The sequence below is a fragment of the Lissotriton helveticus genome, chromosome 4_1, assembly GCF_964261635.1.
Source record: "Lissotriton helveticus chromosome 4_1, aLisHel1.1, whole genome shotgun sequence".
NCBI lineage: Eukaryota > Metazoa > Chordata > Amphibia > Caudata > Salamandridae > Lissotriton > Lissotriton helveticus.
Window position 1 is genome coordinate 1,084,417,939 of NC_136063.1, and position 19,853 is coordinate 1,084,437,791.

The 19,853-nt window shown below is 46.4% G+C and overlaps 1 protein-coding gene across 1 annotated transcript in view; it reads left to right on the plus strand.

Moving 5' to 3' along the window:
- Positions 1-19,853, plus strand: part of CLPTM1L (CLPTM1 like) — a 1,937,019-nt gene that overhangs the window by 1,590,964 nt on the left and 326,202 nt on the right. The window contains exon 15 of the mRNA XM_078687677.1: positions 16,982-17,026. Coding sequence (XP_078543803.1) covers positions 16,982-17,026 — 45 coding nt within the window. The remainder of the gene's footprint in view (positions 1-16,981; positions 17,027-19,853) is intronic.

Below are 19,853 nucleotides of genomic sequence, written 5' to 3' on the forward strand. Positions count from 1 at the left end.
ACTATTTATGAAGTGACCCTGATTATCCTGTTTGTAATAATCAGTCATGGTGTAAGGATATGTAGATTTCTTATCATACAGTCTGATATCACGGGCAAGTTTCTCAATTTTACAATTCAAATTAGTCGTATTAAATTCAATTAGAGATTTGTCTAATCTTTCAAATGCTTCTTTGGCATTAGCCAAAAGCACCATCATCCAAAATCTTGAAACCGGTCCTAAGGATGCTTGTTTCCGGTCCAAAGGATGCTTGTTTCCGGTCCAGGGAGAACCTGGCTTGACAGTTCGGGCTGGACCGTTCCTATGAGGCACAGGGTCAAGACTGATTTGCATGTGGCCTGGTATAAACTGGGGTGGCATGGTGAGAAAAAAAAGAATGATGGATTCAACCCAGATCTCTTGACTGGGGGTGAATGTTTTGATTTGTTCTGCATTCCATTCATCAATTGTGTGTCTTTAGCACTTGGTTGATTGCAAGCTTCCTGGGGTCAGTCAGCTTACTGTGGAGGTGGACTGCTGGGTGAGTACCCGGATCCACATGAAAACGTTTGGGGTAGACTCAGCCAAAGGTAGGTAGGGTCTCCAGCAGAAAAGTGGGGAGGACAAGGGCAATGGTTAGGAGTTCTCTAAAGGGCCCCAAACTAACACCCAGTGTAAAGGTTCCCATCTCCCAGGAGAGAAGATAGAAGTGGTCTCTTCAGGAAAGCCTGCTGACACCGGCACCCCAAGTGTTTTGCATGTGATCAGAGGGTCAGTTGAAGGGGGACCCCAAGTGTCCCAAGAGGGTACAACCACCCACCGGTGGGCAGTCCAAGGTGTTGGCTAGTGTAGCGCTTGGGGAGGAGGGGTGCCCAAAGGAGGGTGGGGATCCCGAAGAAATGGCCCTGGTCTCACTAGGGGAAAGTGAGATGGTCCCAGGAAACCATGTGCCCCTAGCACAAAGAAATACAGCACTTGGGTGACCATCAATGGGAAAAGGGTAGAGGCTCTCGGAGATACTGGAGCCAGTGTGACCTCAGTCCGGTGTCACCTGGTCTCTGAGGAGCAAGTAGTCCCCGGGACATTCCACCAAGTAGTTGCTGTAGACAACTCGGAGCGCCAGTGTATGTTGGTACAGGTTCCCTTTGAATGGGGGGGGGGTCTCCGGTCCCTTGGGGGTAGTTGTGAGCCCTACCATGTCTGTAGATTGTCTGCTAGGTAACGACCTGGAGAGGTCCATGTGGAAGGATGTTAAACTCAGGTCTCACTTGGAGATGCTTGGGTTGCCAGAGTGGGTATGCGTGTCCACTCGGTCAATGGCGGCCAGAAAGGGTGATCAGAAGGCCCTGGAGCCTGAAACAGTGGCCCAGGTCCCTGCCAAGAGAAAGGGAAGGGGGCATGGGAAACTGGCCCCTGAAGTTCCCATGGACCAGGAGTAGGCTGACCTTGATGGGGACGCCCGATGCCTACAGGGTAACAGATAGCTGAACTGGGGGACATCTCTGAGTTGACCCATTGGCAGCAAGAAGGGGGTCCCACCAGGGTAGAATTCTGCAGCGAGCAGATAGAGTGCCCTTCTCTGGAGGGTCTGCGGCGGCAGGCTGCAGACCAAGCAGCTGGTGATCAGTCTAGATCACATTGGATCTACTGGTAGAATGGTCCCCTGTATTGTGAGCCCAAGGTTACTGAGCCTGGGTCTGCCTATGTGCTGGAGGTACCCCAGCACTTCAGGACCTTCCTACTGGGTCTGGCTTATGATGTGCTTTTGGCAGGACATTTGTGGAGGGGCAAGACCGTTGACAGGCTTTTCACCCACTTCTTCTGGCCCCAAATACGAAGGCAGTCGGATGGACATTGTAGGTCTTGCCAAACTTGCCAGGCAAGTGGTAAGAGTGGGAGGAAGGCCAAAGCTCCTCTCCAACCTTTTCTAGTTGTTGGAACACCCTATGAAAGGGTAGACATGGACATTTTGGGGCCACTGGATCCCAAGACAGCCATGGGCAACAGGGACATCCTGGTCGACCATGTCACCCTGTACCCGGAGGCAATCCCTCTCAGGACAACGACGGCGCCAGTGGTGGGCCAGGCATTAATGGGGATCTTTTCCGGCATGGGGTTCCCCAGAGAGGTGGCTTCTGACAGGGAGACCACTTTCATATCCAAGTATATGACATCCCTGTGTATGTGTTTAGTTACATGCTGGCCTACAGAAACCAAACTGCCCGCTTCAGGAAACTCACCCAGGCGAACCTAGAAGCAAGCCTGGAGGAAATGAAGAAGTGGTATGACCAGAATGTCACTCTGGTCGCATTTCAACCTGGGCAAAAAGTGTGGGTCATGGTCCCAGTGGAACCTTGTACCTTGCAGGACAAATGGAATGGGACGTTTGAGGTGTGGAGCGCAAAAGTGATGTCACTTATCTGGCGGATTTGCGGTACCCCAGGAACCCTTTGAGGGTCCTGCACGTGAACCACCTCAAGCCCCACTTTAAGAGGTCTGAAGTGAGCATGCTCTTGGCGACAGATGATGGGGTGGAAGAGGAGAGTAAACCTCTCCCTGACCTCCTTTCCGCCAAGGAGCACAATGGGTCAGTGGAAGGTGTTATCCTCTCCCCTACACTGACTCCAGAGCAGCGGAGCGGCTGTGACCAGTTGTTGGGACAATTTGCCCCACTGTTCTATCTGACCCCAGGTGTTAGTCACTGGTATACCCATGACATGGACTCTGGTGACAGCCCTCCTCTAAAACACAAGGTATACAGTTTGACTGACCAGGTCAGGGCCAGCATCAAAGAGGAGGTCTCTAAGATGTTGGTTTTAGGGGTGACCGAGCCCTCCAACAGTCCTTGGGCCAGCCCAGTGGTCTTGGTCCCAAAGGCTGCTGCACCTGGTGCCACTCCAAAACTGCGGTTTTGTGTGGACTACCGTGGGCTCAATGCCGTCACCAGTACTGACGTGCAACCCAACCCCAGTGCTGATGAGTTCATTGATCGGTTGGAAGCTGCCAGGTTCCTCGGCACATTTGATTTAATCTCTGGGTACTGGCAGATTGCCTTAACCGATGAGGCCAAGGAGAGGTCAGCATTCTCAACCAAAGAAGGACATTACCAGTTCTGAGTGATGCCCTTTGGGTTGACGACTGTTCCTACCATCTTTCAGAGGTTGGTCACCCAGGTATATGCTGGACTGGAGTATTTCAGTGCTCCATACCTGGATGACAATGCAATGTTCAGTTCCAGCTGGGAAGAACACTTGCAGTACCTCAGTGAAGTGTTGAGGGTACTGCAGAGGGCAGGCCTCACAATCAAGGCCAGTAAGTGCCAGATCAGGCAGGGTTCTGTGGTATACTTGGGACACCAGTTAAGAAACGGCCAGGTGGTGGCCCTACAACCCAAGATTGACACCATTCTGACTTGGAACACCCCCAAGACTCAGACAGAGGTGAGAGCCTTTTTAGGTCTCACTGGTTACTACAGGAGGTTTGTTAAGGGCTATGGTACCATTGTTGCCCCCTTAATAAAGCTGACTTCCAGGAAGTAGCCCAAGAAAGTGATCTGGAGTGAGTGTTGCCAGAAAGCTTTTGATGCCCTGAGGGCTGCCTTGTGCACGGCGCCCGTGCTCATGGCACCCGACTTCTCCAAGGAAATCATCGTGCAGATCAACGCTTCAGAGCCTGGTGTGTGAGTGGTGCTCTTACAACTGAACGAAGAGGGCCTAGACCAGCCTGTAGTTTTCCTTAGCAGGAGACTACTCCCCAGGGAACAGAGGTGGAGTGCCATAGAAATGGATTTTTTGCTGTGATCTGGGCACTGAAGAAGCTGAGGCCCTACCTGCTTTGGACTCACTTCCAGGTTCAGACAGACCACAGGCCCCTCAAATGGTTGATGCAAATGAGGGGTGAGAATCCAAGACTGTTGAGGTGGTCCATCTCCCTACAAGAAATGGACTTTACGTGGAACACCGCCCTTGCACAGAACACGTCAACGCAGATGGTCTGCCCAGGTTCTTCCCCCTTAGTGAAGAGAATTCCCAGGAGGCTGGGTAGATCTCCTGACTTTCAGCTGGAGGGGACGTTGTTAGACTTGGCATCTTTTGGCGTGTTTTCCCGGAGTTCTTGCTTTCTGACCTCCCGACTCTGTTTTTGCTGACTTAGTGTCTCTGCACACTTTCTCACTGTTGATTAGTTTTAAAGTGCAAGTGCGCCTGTGGTAAACTGTGTTATGGATTGGTGTTTCAATGATTGCCGTATTTGACTTGCTTGCCAGTCCCTAGTAAAGTGCACTGAGTGTGCCAGGGCCTGTAAATCAAATGCTGTTAGTGGGCTGCAGCACTGGATTTTGCACCCCACATAAACAGCCTGTAAATGTAACTCAGGCCTGCCATTGTAGAGCCTGTGTGCAGTCAAGGACTGCCATGTCAACTAGGCAAGTGTACCCACTTGCTAGGCCCTAACCTTCCCTTTTCTTACATGTCAGTCACCCCTGAGGTAGGCCAAAGGTACCCCTGTGGGCAGGGTGCAGTGTATGTGAAAGGTTGGACATACCCTAGTGTGTGTGGCATATCCTGATAGTGAATTACTGCCAATTTCGTTTCCACTATTGCAAGGCTACCTGTTCCCATAAGACAGAATTGGGAGTTTGTTTATAACATCTTATAAACAGAACTGGCCCTGGGAACTAGGTAGAAAAATAAAGTTTAGTATGCCTCAACTCAGAATCTAAAGATGCATCTTTTAGTAAAGGTGATTTTTACATTCTGTGTTTCAAAATACCACTTTTAGAAAGTAGGTATTTTCTTGCTCAGCCATCCAGTAGGCCTCTCCTGGGTTTGTGGGTTGACTGTTTGGGTTTTGAAGGACAGGGGCTGGGAAGGAGCAGTGGCTACAGATAGTCTAGGTGGGTCAGGAAAGGTCTGAATATACCTGGGCTGCATTTAGAGTAGGGAGAGGAGATTTCCTTTCACCTGAATGGGCCTGGTCTGCCTCTGACAATGCCGTCTCTATCTCCTGCCAGGAAGCTACACCAGAGAGGACAGAATAGGTTCTGGCTGGGCACAGACACTCTCTGCCTGAGAGGACAAAGAATTTTGTGCTTTAAAAAGTGGGGCCCAGACCCCTGAACTTTAGAACTATTTTGGACCAAGAAGACTGTCAAGAATAAGAGCTGGAGAAACTGTGAGGAGGAACTACCACTTTACTGAGTGCTCTGCTGTGTTGGCCTGCAGTGGCTGCTTCTGTCTTGGGCAGTGAAAGGACTGGACTTTCTGCAATCTATTCTTGTGAGTTTCTCCAAGGGCTTGAGGTAAAGCTCGCCCTCTGCTCAAGAAGTCTCAGGAGCAGCAAAGACTTCAAGTTCTTCTGCCCTCGTCACTGGGAACTTTGTGTTTTGTGCTGCAACATAAAAAAAGCAACCCGATGCCGTCTACCACGCCTCTGCCGACTCCGTGTCCTGAAGGCACCGTAGAGGGCAACGCTGCACCGCAACTCTGGTCCCACTGACGAAGCCTGCTGACGACGCCACCGAGCCGCTGCTCGCACCCCCTACCTTTTGGCACCCCACTCTGTTCCAACTCGCTTCACAACGCCGCCTTGGTATCCCCGACGACGCCGCCTCTCCACGCCAAAAGCAAAACCGCTGATTGCACAGTGGTTCGAGGGCATAGCTTATAAGGTTACACGACGCATCGCCGTCATCCTGCACCGCAGTCTTGGCCCCATTTGACTCCAGTTCGTCAGCCTACAACATCGCTACAATAACGATGCCGCTGCTGCTTGCACCTGGACTGTGACCTTCCAGCACTGTGACGAGCATTGCCCCACCTCGCATCGCAACCCTGGTATCACTGACAACGCTATTTGATACCGCTACTGAGCAGCTGCTCACACTGAGACCTGAAGGCACCTCACGCCGCACCTCTACACTTTGCACTGCAGCACCCGATGCCTTCTGATGCCAGCACTCCTGACTTCAACCATGAGAAATTCGATCTGCAACGCGTGTGACTTCAAGGGTCCGACGACTCCTGCATCGACCTCCGCAACAGACGCCTGCGGCCGCCGTGCTTTTTTTTTTTCAGAACAGATTTTTATTGTAGGATGAAGTAAGATTGCAAGAAATCCACAGTACTCCGAACACCGGAGGGGCTGTGAGCATTAGATCAAAATACAAATGAAAGCAATCAATACATAGGGTAATATCAATCACAATAATTGAACAGTCTTTATTCCCCTCACCCCATAAGAACTACCCCCGCCCGGGTCCCTCCCTAGCCCCGTTCACGATGTCCATCCGTATCTGGTAGATTAGTTTGTGTGAATACAAAAAAGGCAATACACTCCCACCCACGCTCATGTGCATCCCGTTGTATTGGCGGCTCCAGCCTCAGCCCCCTATAGTCCGCCCACCTCTTCCAAATTTTGTAGTGCTTTCTGGGGCAGCCCCGGGCCACAAACACTGGGCGTTCTAGGCCCATATAGGACGCCGTGCTTTTGGAAGCTCAACAACAGTTCGCCGACGCCCTGCATTTCTAAAGGTACTGTTTTGCGGGTTTTCCCGCCACCATAGCTAGCCCGCGACGCCGCGGTCAGCCAAAACTGTTTTGATTTGTTTGTTCATGGCGCCGTGATAGCCCCAGAGGGAGCTATCGACTTCAAAGAACTGTTTTTCAAGGTTAATTTGATAACTGAAGATTTTTAAGTATTGTGGTCTTGTTTTGAGTATATAAAATATTGGATATTTTTCTAAACTGGTGTGATGTCCTTTTGTAGTGCTTACACTGTATTACTGTTGGTTATGTGCAAATGCTTTACACACTGCCTCTAAGATAAGCCTGACTGCCCGTGCCAAGCTACCAAGGGGGTGAGCAGGGGTTATTTTAGGAGTATAACTCCCTTATCCTGACTAGGAAGAAGGGCCGGTACTTGGACAAAGGTGCAAATCCTTTCCAACGAGAGACCCCCATTTCTAACAGAAATCCTTATCCTTTCCTCACTCCCTCCCTTAGACACTCTCTCTACTCAAATTAAAAACGTCTTCCCTAAGTTCTTCAAGAGTACATTTCTAGGACGCATTCCACAGATTCACTCTCTGTATACCCCATCTTCTTACTGTAATCACTGCAGTACACAGTAGGTATTCCATGGGTCTCCACTTAAAAAGGTTATTCTTGGAGGGTTGATCACATAACTGTTGCCACTGCAGCCATGCAAGGACCACTAGGACCTTTAAGCAAGTTGATTGGTGGGCTCCAACTGATTATCCATTCACCCCGCGAAATTGAAAGGACAGACGATCAACCAGGTCTTGAGTAGCCTCCTGAAGGTTAGTAGGACCGAAGACCTACTAACCTTCATTAGGCTACTCAAGACCTGGCTGTTCGAGCAGTAGCAGCCCCCCCCCCAGCGCCTTGAGACCCTTACGGTGAGTAGCGCGCTTTACAAATGTCTTGATTGATTGATTGACTTCAAAATTGACACAGTCTTCACACCACAGTCTACATCTGGATGTGACTGCCCATCAATAATAGCTCTCAATACAAAATAGACTCACTCCTCGCCAGAGGCTTTCACAGTTCCCAGAAGTATCTAAAGACCTTCACATCTCTGTTGTGGGAAGATTAGACTCTTATATTAAATCTCTTCTTAGAGACCCCTATCGAAATATACAAGAAAAATGCAATCAAAGAAATCTAATTGTGATTCCACTTTTTCAGAGTAAATTGGGAAGATATAATCTCAGCACAACATTTAAAAAAAAAAAAGTTTTATATAGCTCTAACTCGACCTGTAGGCATCAGAGCGCTCTACATACACACTGTAAAAACAGAAAGAAATTGCATTACATAGTAGGAAGGCAGTAAAAAAGCAAAACAGAGATTAAAAAAAAATACAGCATGAAAAATAAATAAACAGTGCAGCGGAGGGAGAGAAAAACAAACAAAGGTGGTTAACACAGTCCAGTCACCAACTATGCTTGAATGTCAAGAGAGAGAGGAGTCAACTCGGGTATTGAAGTCTAGGTTAGTTGACGTTGGTCAGGAAAGTATTTGTTAAGGAGATGGAGTTTCAGGTCCCTTTTGAAACAGGAGGAGGGGTTGCATCTGAGGACTCTAGGGAGAGCGTTCCACATCCTGGGAGCATTGCCAGAAAATGATCGGTATTGGGTGGTTTTCTTTTTCAGTTTCGGAGGGATAAGGAGTGAGTTGGAGCTTCTCCGCGTTCTGGATTGACCTGCTCTTGCCAGTTTGTTGTTCAGGTAGTTGGGGGCCGGAGAGCGAAGGGTTTTGTGTGTGATGCAGGCCAGCTTGTTAATACACCACCGTTCCAAGGAAAGCCAGTTGAGAGCTGGAGTGATGTGATCAAATCTTTTCACTCTAGATATAAGTCGAGCGGCCATGTTTAGCACTGCCCTTAGTGGGGCTAGGTGAGCTTTTGGATTCCCTGCGTCTGTTTCCCAGCGGGACCGGAGGGGCTGTAATGAAACCGCTCTGCCTACTCTTATCCCCTTTGTTGGCAGTTCGGGCTGGACTGTTCCCATGAGGCACAGGGTCAGACTGATTTGCATATAGCCATGTCTGAACTGGGGTGGCAGAGTGGGCTAAAGAACGGTGATGGATCAAACCCAGATCTTTTGACTGGGTGTGAGTGTTTGATTGGTTCAGATGCTCCGTCCATCACCTCCCCCTTTTGTACCGCGTGGGCCACATGCTGCACATGGATCCAGGTTCATCTTAATCAGACCCTCCAGGATTTTGCGATTTGCCGCGAAATTGGCACTTTTGTAAAAATGCCGGGATTTTTACAAAAGTGCTTGCGAAATCGGCCCTTTTGTAAAAATGCCACGATTTTTACAAAAGTGCCTGCCAAATTGGCAGTCCATCATTCTTGACAGCATCGATGACAATCACTTTTGCTACGTTCTACATTTATTTGTGTTATCTTTTCAACAAGACAGTATGATTCCTTTCCACTGTAACTTTCGTCTCTTGATTCGTGTTTGATACTTAATGTATTGCCCAGGAAAGCAAGCTACGTTATGGAAATTTGCTTAGACTTTGAGTCTAGAATATGATAGACCTTAATTTGCAAAGTGTTTTGTGTTAGTAAATGTAACTAATGACCACAAAAACTAGATTCTGGGTTAACATTTCCGAATTTAGTGAATTTTCTGACCCCAAGTGACTTTTATACCAATGGAAAATTCACTAACATGCTATCCATGGTGGGTTTAAGGAGAGGGCAGGAGCCTGTTCAAGACAGAGAGCTGGCCAGAAACAGCGCAATGAATAACCATGAAGTCATACGTCTAGCATCTTTAAGACATTTCTAATAGCTCCTCACTCCAAATTTAAAAACTGAAATGTAGTAGTATAAATTGCTTAAGTCTGCTATGGTATGGTATGTGTTTTACCTTAAAGTGGGATTCTACTGCCTACTTGAGGCTAGTGCAGAATTTCAAACACCTGGGACAAGTGGTCTCTGCCTTAATGCCTGCAAATCATAGGCACTACCAAGTTCTGGACCAGATGCTTCTTTTCTATATGTTTAGTAGGAAGCCTGGTATAGAGAGCAGTATAATAATGTAAAATCAAGGGTGTGAAAGCTAAACGTCATGACCACTGAAATGATAGGACACCAATGCTTCTCCAGTAGTAACTACACACCTGGATAACTCAGACGTTAAACAGGGCACTTGAAATAACATACCCTAATCTACTAACATCTTTGATTGTTTCACGAGTTAAACACCCTATATTTACCAACCTATCATGAACTATTTAAGGCCCCGATTTACGATGGTTGTATTCTCTAAGCAGCTGATATTTTTTTGAGTAACTGCTTTGCTTCCCTAATTGGGTTTTGCTTTGCTACTGATATACTATTTGACCGCAGCGCAAAACCACCATTTGCACAGAATTGCAAAAACTCCTGCCTAATATGTTTGAGGCAGGGTTCGATTGTGACTCCTGCCAATTACTGCAAAGGCAGGGATGCAGGCATGTGAAGGACAGCAGGCCTCCTGCACTGCAATCTCATTCACTGAATGCCAACATATATATTTTTTAAAAGCTGTAACTATACTCACACGGACGGGGACTGCTGTCAAAAGTAAATGTTGGTATTCACTTAAATCAACAAGATGATGGACGGGGCGCTAAAACTTTTCAACCACTCACCCCCAGTCAAGATATCTGGGTTGAATCCATCGTTCTTTTGCTCACTATGCCAGCCCAGTTTGGACCTAGCCACTGGGGGCGAGTGGTTGAAAAGTTTCAGCACTCCACCCATCATCTTGTTGTGTTTGCTATATTTGCCTTAAGTGGCCAAGGGTATGCCCAGATGTGGGTTGATCATTCTATTCTGCATTTGGAAGGCCTAAAGAAGTCACAGGACATGTTAACCTGCTCCAGACAGAGCAGTCCTTGGCAAAATCTAAAATGGAAGACTGAGGCAAAATGGTGAGGGGGGTAGGCCTAGTGGTATTTTACTGCATCCTCAAAGTAAGAGAGATGGGGGGTGCAACGGGAGGGGTGCATACATGGGTGCTAGTACACCCAGGGAGAAATAGGACCCCCTCTAGGAGGTGCAGATTGGAGTTGTGCTTCCGTAGAGCCACAGACACTTAAACATGGCAGTTTCACAGTGGAATACCCTGCTAAATCAGTTTACATTGATTTAAGGCTGAAAAGGAATGATTACGAGTAAAATAAAGTGCCACAATAATGCTGCTAAATTTCAATTTTTGTGCCGCTAAATTTCCATTTTTATGCCCTCTAAATTTGCAAATCCATGCCGCAATATCCTAGGTGGTCTGCTTAATATGTCATCCACACATAAAGTACTAAACTTGTTAGGCCCCAATTTATTGTGGATGTTTTTTTTATTTCATATTTAAACTTGCACAATGCCTCATGCACTACTATGTGCAGGTTGCCCCTAAATGTAACTATACTCACACGGGCGGGGACTGCTGTAAAGAGGTAAATGTTGGTATTCACTTATATCAACAAGATGATGGACGGGGCGCTGAAACTTTTCAACCACTCACCCCCAGTCAAGAGATCTGGGTTGAATCCATCGTTCTTTTGCTCACTATGCCCGCCCAGTTTGGACCTAGCCACTGGGGATGAGTGGTTGAAAAGTTTCAGCACTCCACCCATCATCTTGTTGTGTTTGCGATGTTTGCCTTAAGTGGCCGAGGGTATGCCCAGATGTGGGTTGATCATTCTATTCTGCATTTGGAAGGCCTAAAGAGGTCACAGGACATGTTACCCTGCTCCAGACAGAGCAGTCCTTGGCAAAATATAAAATGGAAGACTGATTCAAAATGGTGAGGGGGTAGGCCTAGTGGTATTTTACTGCATCCTCAAAGTAAGAGAGATGGGGGTGCAAAGGCAGGGGTGCTTACATGGGTGCTAGTACACCCCAGGGAGAAATAGGGCCCCCTCTCAGGAAGTGCAGTTGGAGCTGTGCTTCCGTAGAGCCACAGACACTTAAACATGGCAGTTTCACAGTGGAATACCCTGCTAAATCAGTTTACATTGATTTAAGGCTGAAAAGGAATGAATACGAGTAAAATAAAGTGCCACAATAATGCTGCTAAATTTCAATTTTTGTGCCGCTAAATTTCCATTTTTATGCCCTCTAAATTTGCAAATCCATGCCGCAATATCCTAGGTGGTCTGCTTAATATGTCATCCACACATAAAGTACAAAACTTGTTAGGCCCCAATTTATTGTGCATGTTTTTTTTATTTCGTATTTAAACTTGCACAATGCCTCATGCACTACTATGTGCAGGTTGCCCCTAAATGTAACTATACTCACACGGGCGGGGACTGTTGTAAAGAGGTAAATGTTGGTATTCACTTATATCAACAAGATGATGGACGGGGCGCTGAAACTTTTCAACCACTCACCCCCAGTCAAGAGATCTGGGTTGAATCCATCGTTCTTTTGCTCACTATGCCCGCCCAGTTTGGACCTAGCCACTGGGGATGAGTGGTTGAAAAGTTTCAGCACTCCACCCATCATCTTGTTGTGTTTGCGATGTTTGCCTTAAGTGGCCAAGGGTATGCCCAGATGTGGGTTGATCATTCTATTCTGCATTTGGAAGGCCTAAAGAGGTCACAGGACATGTTACCCTGCTCCAGACAGAGCAGTCCTTGGCAAAATATAAAATGGAAGACTGATTCAAAATGGTGAGGGGGTAGGCCTAGTGGTATTTTACTGCATCCTCAAAGTAAGAGAGATGGGGGGGCAAAGGCAGGGGTGCTTACATGGGTGCTAGTACACCCCAGGGAGAAATAGGGCCCCCTCTCAGGAAGTGCAGTTGGGGCTGTGCTTCCGTAGAGCCACAGACACTTAAACATGGCAGTTTCACAGTGGAATACCCTGCTAAATCAGTTTACATTGATTTAAGGCTGAAAAGGAATGATTACGAGTAAAATAAAGTGCCACAATAATGCTGCTAAATTTCCATTTTTGTGCCGTTAAATTTCCATTTTTGTGCCCTCTAAATTTGCAAATCCATGCCGCAATATCCTAGGAGGTCTGCTTAATATGTCATCCACACATAAAGTACAAAACTTGTTAGGCCCCAATTTATTGCGCATGTTTTTTTAATTTCGTATTTAAACTTGCTCACGTGCACTACTATGTGCAGGTTGCCCCTAAATGTTCAAGGAGATAATGTGTCACTCTTATTTATTTTACCCAATTTTGCCAATAAATCGCCCCATCTGGTCTGACAGGGGTAAAGCAGAAAGACTGTTGGTGCTTTAATGGTGGGGGTATCGCCCAATGCCGATACAAGCCTATCTCCAAACCACTGTTTTATTTTCTTTCCAAATACTGTCCCTGGCTTCCACCGGGCTTTCTGCTCAACCACAGGACAGTAGATTATGGATATGTAACCCACTATGCCTCATGGGGGGAATAGAAAGGCAGTTGAGACTTTAGGGTTGGGAAACAAGGCGCAATGATTCATCAGGCCAGCTACGCTGGTGTGTACGGGGCTTTCTGCATCTTACCCCCCTGGGTAGGGACGATTGGGGCTAAAACCTCCTGTCTTCCTCTTAGGGGTACCGAAAGACTATTGGGGCCTTTAGGAATTAACGTGCAGCTTGATACCTGGATGGTCAGACTCACCACTTCAATTTTTAATAATAAATGTAAAAATGTCAAGTGGGATTTCTGTCCACCTGCCAATAGGTTCTCCCATCGGCAGTACTTGTCCATGGCAATGACTGTGGGGCTGCTCTGCCCTTCAAACAATTCCTTGTGGCTTGTGGGTGGATCCCTGCTTTGGAACCTCCCTCCTGCAGTGATATATTAGGTATCCGCTAATGATAGGTACCATTTGATAAGGGACTCTTTCCAATGGTACCTCTCCTGTGGTGATTGGTGCTCGAGGGCTGAGATATGCCTCAGAGCACCGTTACAGAGAAAAGCAGTCAAAATCCTAGAGGTTCTGGCTGCTTTCACTTTCAGTATCGATGGCGTCTGCGGACAAGGCATGTTGCACATCACGGATCTAAAAAAAAAAAAAAAAATCCCCTGAGCTCAGAGGGAAGCTTTTCCCCCACAGCTCAAAAGTAAAAAAAAAAAAAAAGCATTTGCAATGCAATAGGTCTCGCATTTGCGAGACTTTGAGGTATTGGCATTATAAATGACAATGCCTTTTATTAAAAATGCTTTTTGAAAACCATAATTTACAATTGCAATACCACAAACTCTTGCAAACGGGAGACCTTTGTGGCATTCATACTTTAGCTGTAAACATCGTAAGCTAAAGAACGGGTGTCGTGATTGATTAAAAAGTAAATAAATAGAATTGTTTTTCTATTTCTCTTTTAGCGAACGCGGCACCCACGCTTCAGCTTAAGATGATGACAGCCAACGCGTGAGTGCCGCAATTGTAACAAAAGTAAGCAAATAGGGGAAAGAAAATGCAGCAGCCTTTTTGCCATTTTTTTTAATTATATGTAAAGTGGTGTTACAATGGTGGCACCCGCGCTTAAGCTTTGAACAAGTTAAGCTAAAGCGTGGGGGCTGCAATTGCTTGAACAGTAAAGAATTAGGAAAGAAAATCAATTTTTTCCTTTATTTCTTTGCTTTTGAAGTAATCACAGCATCCGATTTTTAGCTTCAATAGGTTAAAGCGAAGGTGATGAGTTTAACCCGTGAAACAACCTCCAAATCGGGGGGAAAAAAGATAAAATGGTCAGAATTTTAAAATAATCTACACCAAAACCGGAGTAACAAGCAAGTAAGGCTGGAGAAATTTTCGGCATTGTGAAAACCCAGACATGACTGGCAGGAGCGGTGGTCCCTATTGGCCATCAAATGCCATGTGTGCGCGTCTCTACGAGAGCTGGCAAAGGAATTTATCACCCAGGCTCCACCTTACCAAACCAAATAAACAAGACGCTTTGTGAACAGGTTTGCACACCACCACCGAGATGCAAGAATACGCGTGATTTGGTACGGACAAAGAAGAATGCTACACAACTGCAGAAATTACGTTATTGTGGGGACTTCAAAGAAAGCCTTTGCTTCTTCAAGGAATGGGAGTTTGCCGGGAACTGTCTCTTTTGACTAGCAGTGGGTTTACAAAACAGCACTCATGTTAAATTACCCACGCCTCTGGATAAACACTACCAGCCAAAAATATTGTTTGGTACTGCCATGGTCTGTGTGCCATGCCGTTTCCATATCGCACAAGCTGCCCGGGGTAATCAATCACGTCTGTGTAAATGTTAACGGTCAAGACAGAGGAACCAGCTTACTTCTGACGAGCTTCACCTCAGCCCCTCCTACGCATGCACTCGGCTCAATGATGGATAAGAGGGAGGGCCTACCTGGTCTAGAATGTCACATATCAAGTGATTGGTTGGTTATTGCCTGTGCTATTATAATGATGTTTCAAAGTGCTAAAGATGCGGGGGGTTAAGAGGGAAGGGTGGGTGGTGTTTTAAGCTGCTTGCATATCACTTACTCAAAACTACAGGCGAATCGAAGCGCTGAGGGGGGAATGGAAGAAGTCGTCTTTAATCGGATTTTCCAATTCATCAATAGTCACCTCTACCACTCATCTACTTATATAGCCATTCAAGTTACTTATCCGGTGTACAACCTTATTACCTTGTACTGTTTTCTGATAATAAATACGTTGGTAACAATATAATTACTTAGATGAGAGTGAACAAGGACGATGGCAGAAGGAAACAAAATGATATTAGGTTAAAGTAGATTCCGGCGCTTCAAAGCGCCAAGGGTGAAACAATTGGTATGGTTGGTCGTTTCTATGGCCGCTCCAAAGAGCCGCGAGGTCGAAATGAAGGCGGGGCATCCATGGGTGTCGGAATGCAGGGGAAGCCGAATAATCAGGCTTCACTCAATTCATTGCTATTTCATACAATGTACACATTGTTTCATAAAAAATAAAACTGTGCATAGACAATATACAAATAAAAACGGATCGCTTGTCTTAAGGTGCTTAAATCAAAGGCAAAGAAGATTTTTCTTTTAAAGTTCTTCAATCCTAGCATTCTCCCTGATACCCCGGGATTTTTTAAGCGCGCCCGCATTTAGTGCATACCGCTCCTCCCGCTGTTTTACTTGGCCCATTTTGTTTATCCACAATTCTAAAGTGGGCAGGGGTGGGGGGGTAGATTTCCAACCCTTGCGCAATGAATGACTTAGCAACCAACGATTAAAAAAAGAAGCACCCAGCCTGAGGGAAAGTGAAAAGCGCGCCATGCGCGCGCTGTGTTCACGCCGGGGACAGAAGATGTGCACGTGTACGGAGTAAACATCTTCTGTCCATACGCGTGCCATCTCCTGTCTCCCTTCAGAGGAGACGCCAGAGAGGAGACGCAAGGGCGCGTGTCCGTGCGCGCACATGGTTTGTTTCCCTTCGCGCACCAAACCGACAACAATAGTCTCGCCAAGGTGAAGCAGTGCATGCGCTGCGTTCGCTAGGCAAAACCTAAAAAAGCAGAAGCACCAGAAGACTTTTCAGGCTTCAGTGAGAGGAAGAGACGTTCCTGTCCTCTGCACTGTTTAGGTACTGCGGAGGACATGAACATGTCGTACACTGCACTGAAGCGATTAAAACGTAGAAAACATATGTTGAAAAGGTCTAATTGCAAAATAAAATGACTTTAGTCTGTCCAGTGCTCTCGACCATATATTATTATTTAGAAATCTCTTTTGTTTTAAACTGTAGTTTTGTCATTAGCCAGTTACTGGCACTATTGTGGATTTAGGGGTCTCCTGGAAGACCACCAAAGGTGCAGGGTCACCCTATCGTCAACGGATCTGGAATACAAAATGAGACCAAAATTGGAGCACGGAGAGAAAAGATATTTATTACAATCTCATGAGAGAGAGAGAGAGAGAGAGAGAGAGAGAGAGAGAGCAATCTGCTGAGTACTTTGGTTCTGCATCTTATTATACCCTTCATCCCCACCCTGTACGTGCAAGGAGAACAAAGAAAAAACAATAATTTACTCAACAAGCAGTGGTCAGTCTGATAAAATCAGCAGGTGATAGCTGTTGGGCGTCTGCAGGGCATAGACGAAAACCATAATTATACAACAAGCAGAGGTCAATCTTTTAAGTCCGCAGATGGTAGCTGTGGGGCCCCTGCAGGGCATAGTGCACAGGGTGAAGATGATATGCATCTGGGAAACTCCCTGTCCTACTGGTTGAGCATGAGTTGGTCAGTTTGTGGCAGGCCAGGGCACGAACAGGGAGTTGTTATCCGTGCAGGAATGAGTGAAGCCCCTGAACGTTCGTGATACAGAGAGGAGGTCAGTGATGAAGGGTGAAGCACAAAATGGCGTAGCGAATGGCAAGATAAAGAATACATTTTCCACACTATGAATACTGTATTACATTTTGTTTACATTATCTTTCTTGTTTTTAATTCCTGTTGCTAGAATAATTTACACTGTACACCATTGAGACCTTATTGTAATATATATTATTATTTTTCCAGATGAAATCAGTTGCACATTTGCCTTGGAAGGCATTCACATATAAAGTAAGTAAACCTTATCATATCGCTGTTTTGAAGGATCTCTCATCATTAAAGAAATGTTACCCCTAGAAATTAGATGGCTTAGAAAGAAGCCTTCTGCATCAGTTCTTGAGGGTGGAAACCTTGTATGCTCATCATAACTTAAAGCTACTGTAAATTTTAAATATGTTGCTTAGTACCTTCATATAATCTGTTTCCACAGTTTTCAATGTAATTTGGATTTTTCTGCTTTGTGGTGTCCCATGTTTGCCCTCCCTGTTGTCAACCCACAAACAAGTGACGTCAAGGACCGAACTTCAGATGGAACATGAGTGGCATTGCATGTTTCTTTCAGCTGTTTCACTCTCTCCACTACCCCATAGCTTTAGCAGGGAGTCATAGGGCTGCTTGGCATGATGGGCTGGTAATCGGGGTAATAGTCAACTTCGATTAGATCTTTAGAGGCAACTTTTATTTGCTGACTGAAGGGGCAGTCTAAAGTCTGTTAAAAGAGGCTGTGAAACTAAAAATCGTGTTAATGCCACTGTGATGATGAAGCTATTTAAATTGGACACCTAATAAACATAACCTCTCCTTAGCATGAGCAATGGCAGATTATTGATGTCGAAACTGACTACAGTAGAACATTTAGTGTTGCTTTCCACGTTCTTCACCAGACCTCACGATCTGCTATCCTTGATTCATTATAGAACACTTGTTTTCACCTAAATGGGCTTAGATTACTGCCTCTCTCCTTTCACACACTTTAATGGTAACTTAATGCAAACTCAATCCCTGTCATTCACTTTAATTGCCTTAGTCACTCTTCAAACATTTTCTCTCCAGTTCCTTTTTTGTTGTTGACGTCTTCACCCTTGTCCTCAACAGTTTACTCACCACACTTCCTGCAATGCCATCCATCATGAGCACAATCTTGTATCAGGTTTTCTTGCTACAAGTACTTCAACTAGAACTTATCTTGTAGTGCTATGACGTGTCAATCTGTGCGACATCACACATTCTTCTAACCATTTTTTCCCTTCCTTTCCCTCATTAACACCCATAACAATTCTCTCCTTCAACATTTTGTTCAGTTTCTCAACTAAACTATTCATTTCTGGATTGTACAATGACAACAACTTATGCGAAATATAATTCCTTTTAACTGGGTCAGCTGGTCTTTCCTCCAGACGGTCCTCGGGAAGATTGGCCTTTGACCGGGCATAATCAACAGTATGATGACCCCCTATGGGTCCTCTACAGCCACAATTCGGGTAAACGGCCAGCAAACTGATCCAATCTGACTGGCTAGAGGCACTCAATAGGGATGTCTGGTTTCAACCTTGTTGTTCGCTCTAGTGGTGGAACCCCTGGTCATCACTATACGGCAGTCTGAGTCCATCACAGGCATCCTCTTTTGCAGCTGCTCTCATAAACTTGGGCTGTTTGCGGATGACCTCTTACCCTCACCCAACCATCTACCTCACTTCCCGCAGTGGGCCTCACCTTAACAGCCTATGAGCGTGTCTCTGGCTTTAGGTTAATATTTCCTGAATCTCACGATACCCAAGACAGACCTCCCTGCCCTACACTTCCAAGCTCCGTTCCAATGGCCCTGCTAACCATCCGTTACCTCTGCCTCAATCTTACTCCATTCATAGCTTCTTGGGCACAGGCTAACTGGCTCGGGCTCCACAAGTCCATTTGTGAAGATTTCTGGAAACCACAAGATGTGTCATGGCTGGGATGGCTCAATTCAGTCAAAATGTCCATCCTTCCGAAAATTCTCTCTCTGTTCCAGTCCTTGCCTTCTTCCATCCCCCAGGATGACATTCTACGTCTCCGATGGGACATACCTTCATCTGGGGGTGCAGTCACCCCAGGTCCCTTGCTGACGCTTCCCAGGGACCGAGATGGCCTGGACTGTCCCAGCCACCTCGAATATTTTTGGGTGACCCACCTTCGCTATCTCTCTGAATTGAGAGCTCCCGAAAGTGAGAAGCATTGCTTTCACTTGGACTGGGCCGTGACCTTCTTCCCCATGAGGTATCTTGCCTGGCTCCCTAAACACAATAGACCGTAAAAAGTGCCTACATAGCCATCCCCAATAGGCTGTCCTGAGATAAGAGACAAGATAGCGACTAAATGGGGTCTCACCACTTTTCCCTCCCCAAATACTCCAATTGCCCGCAGCCCGGATTTTAGGCCTGCCTTTGAGCCGCAGTCATTTGCCAGCTGAGGGGAAGGAGAATGCTGCACCTGCGCCAACCCCTTTATGATGTGTAGTTGGCTCTTCTCCTTCCTATGTGCGTTTCTGCCTGTCTTTTGTAGTCCACCCATTCTTCGGGCCCCTTCCCTTTTTTTCTGCCATGCACACCTGGCCTCTTCTTCTTTCCGATTCACGTTCACACCATCCCTCTATTCTACAACACCTGGGTTTACCTTCCTTACTCTTGCACACCCTTCCTAATGCATCCATGCCTCCTCATGGTAGATGCCTTTTTTACGTTCTGCAATGAGAGAGCACATAATCAGTCTACACCGAGCTGCCATCGGTGACCATGATACAAATGTGTGAACTCTGCAGAGGACCTATCGTTGTACACATCTCTCTCTTTGGAAGTCTATCTGCCCGTGGAAACTCCTGGCACTTCATCAGCTCTCCATTGATGTGGTCAAATACTGAAGCACTCTGTGTACTTCAGCCACCTCCTTGCTCTCAGCAGGTGACCTCAATGTCGTTCGTTCTTATCACAATCCATCCTCCGTATTATAAGCATTTGCAATGCAATACGTCGTGCATTTGCGAGAGTGTGAGCTACTGCATTGTAAATGACAATGCCTTTTATTT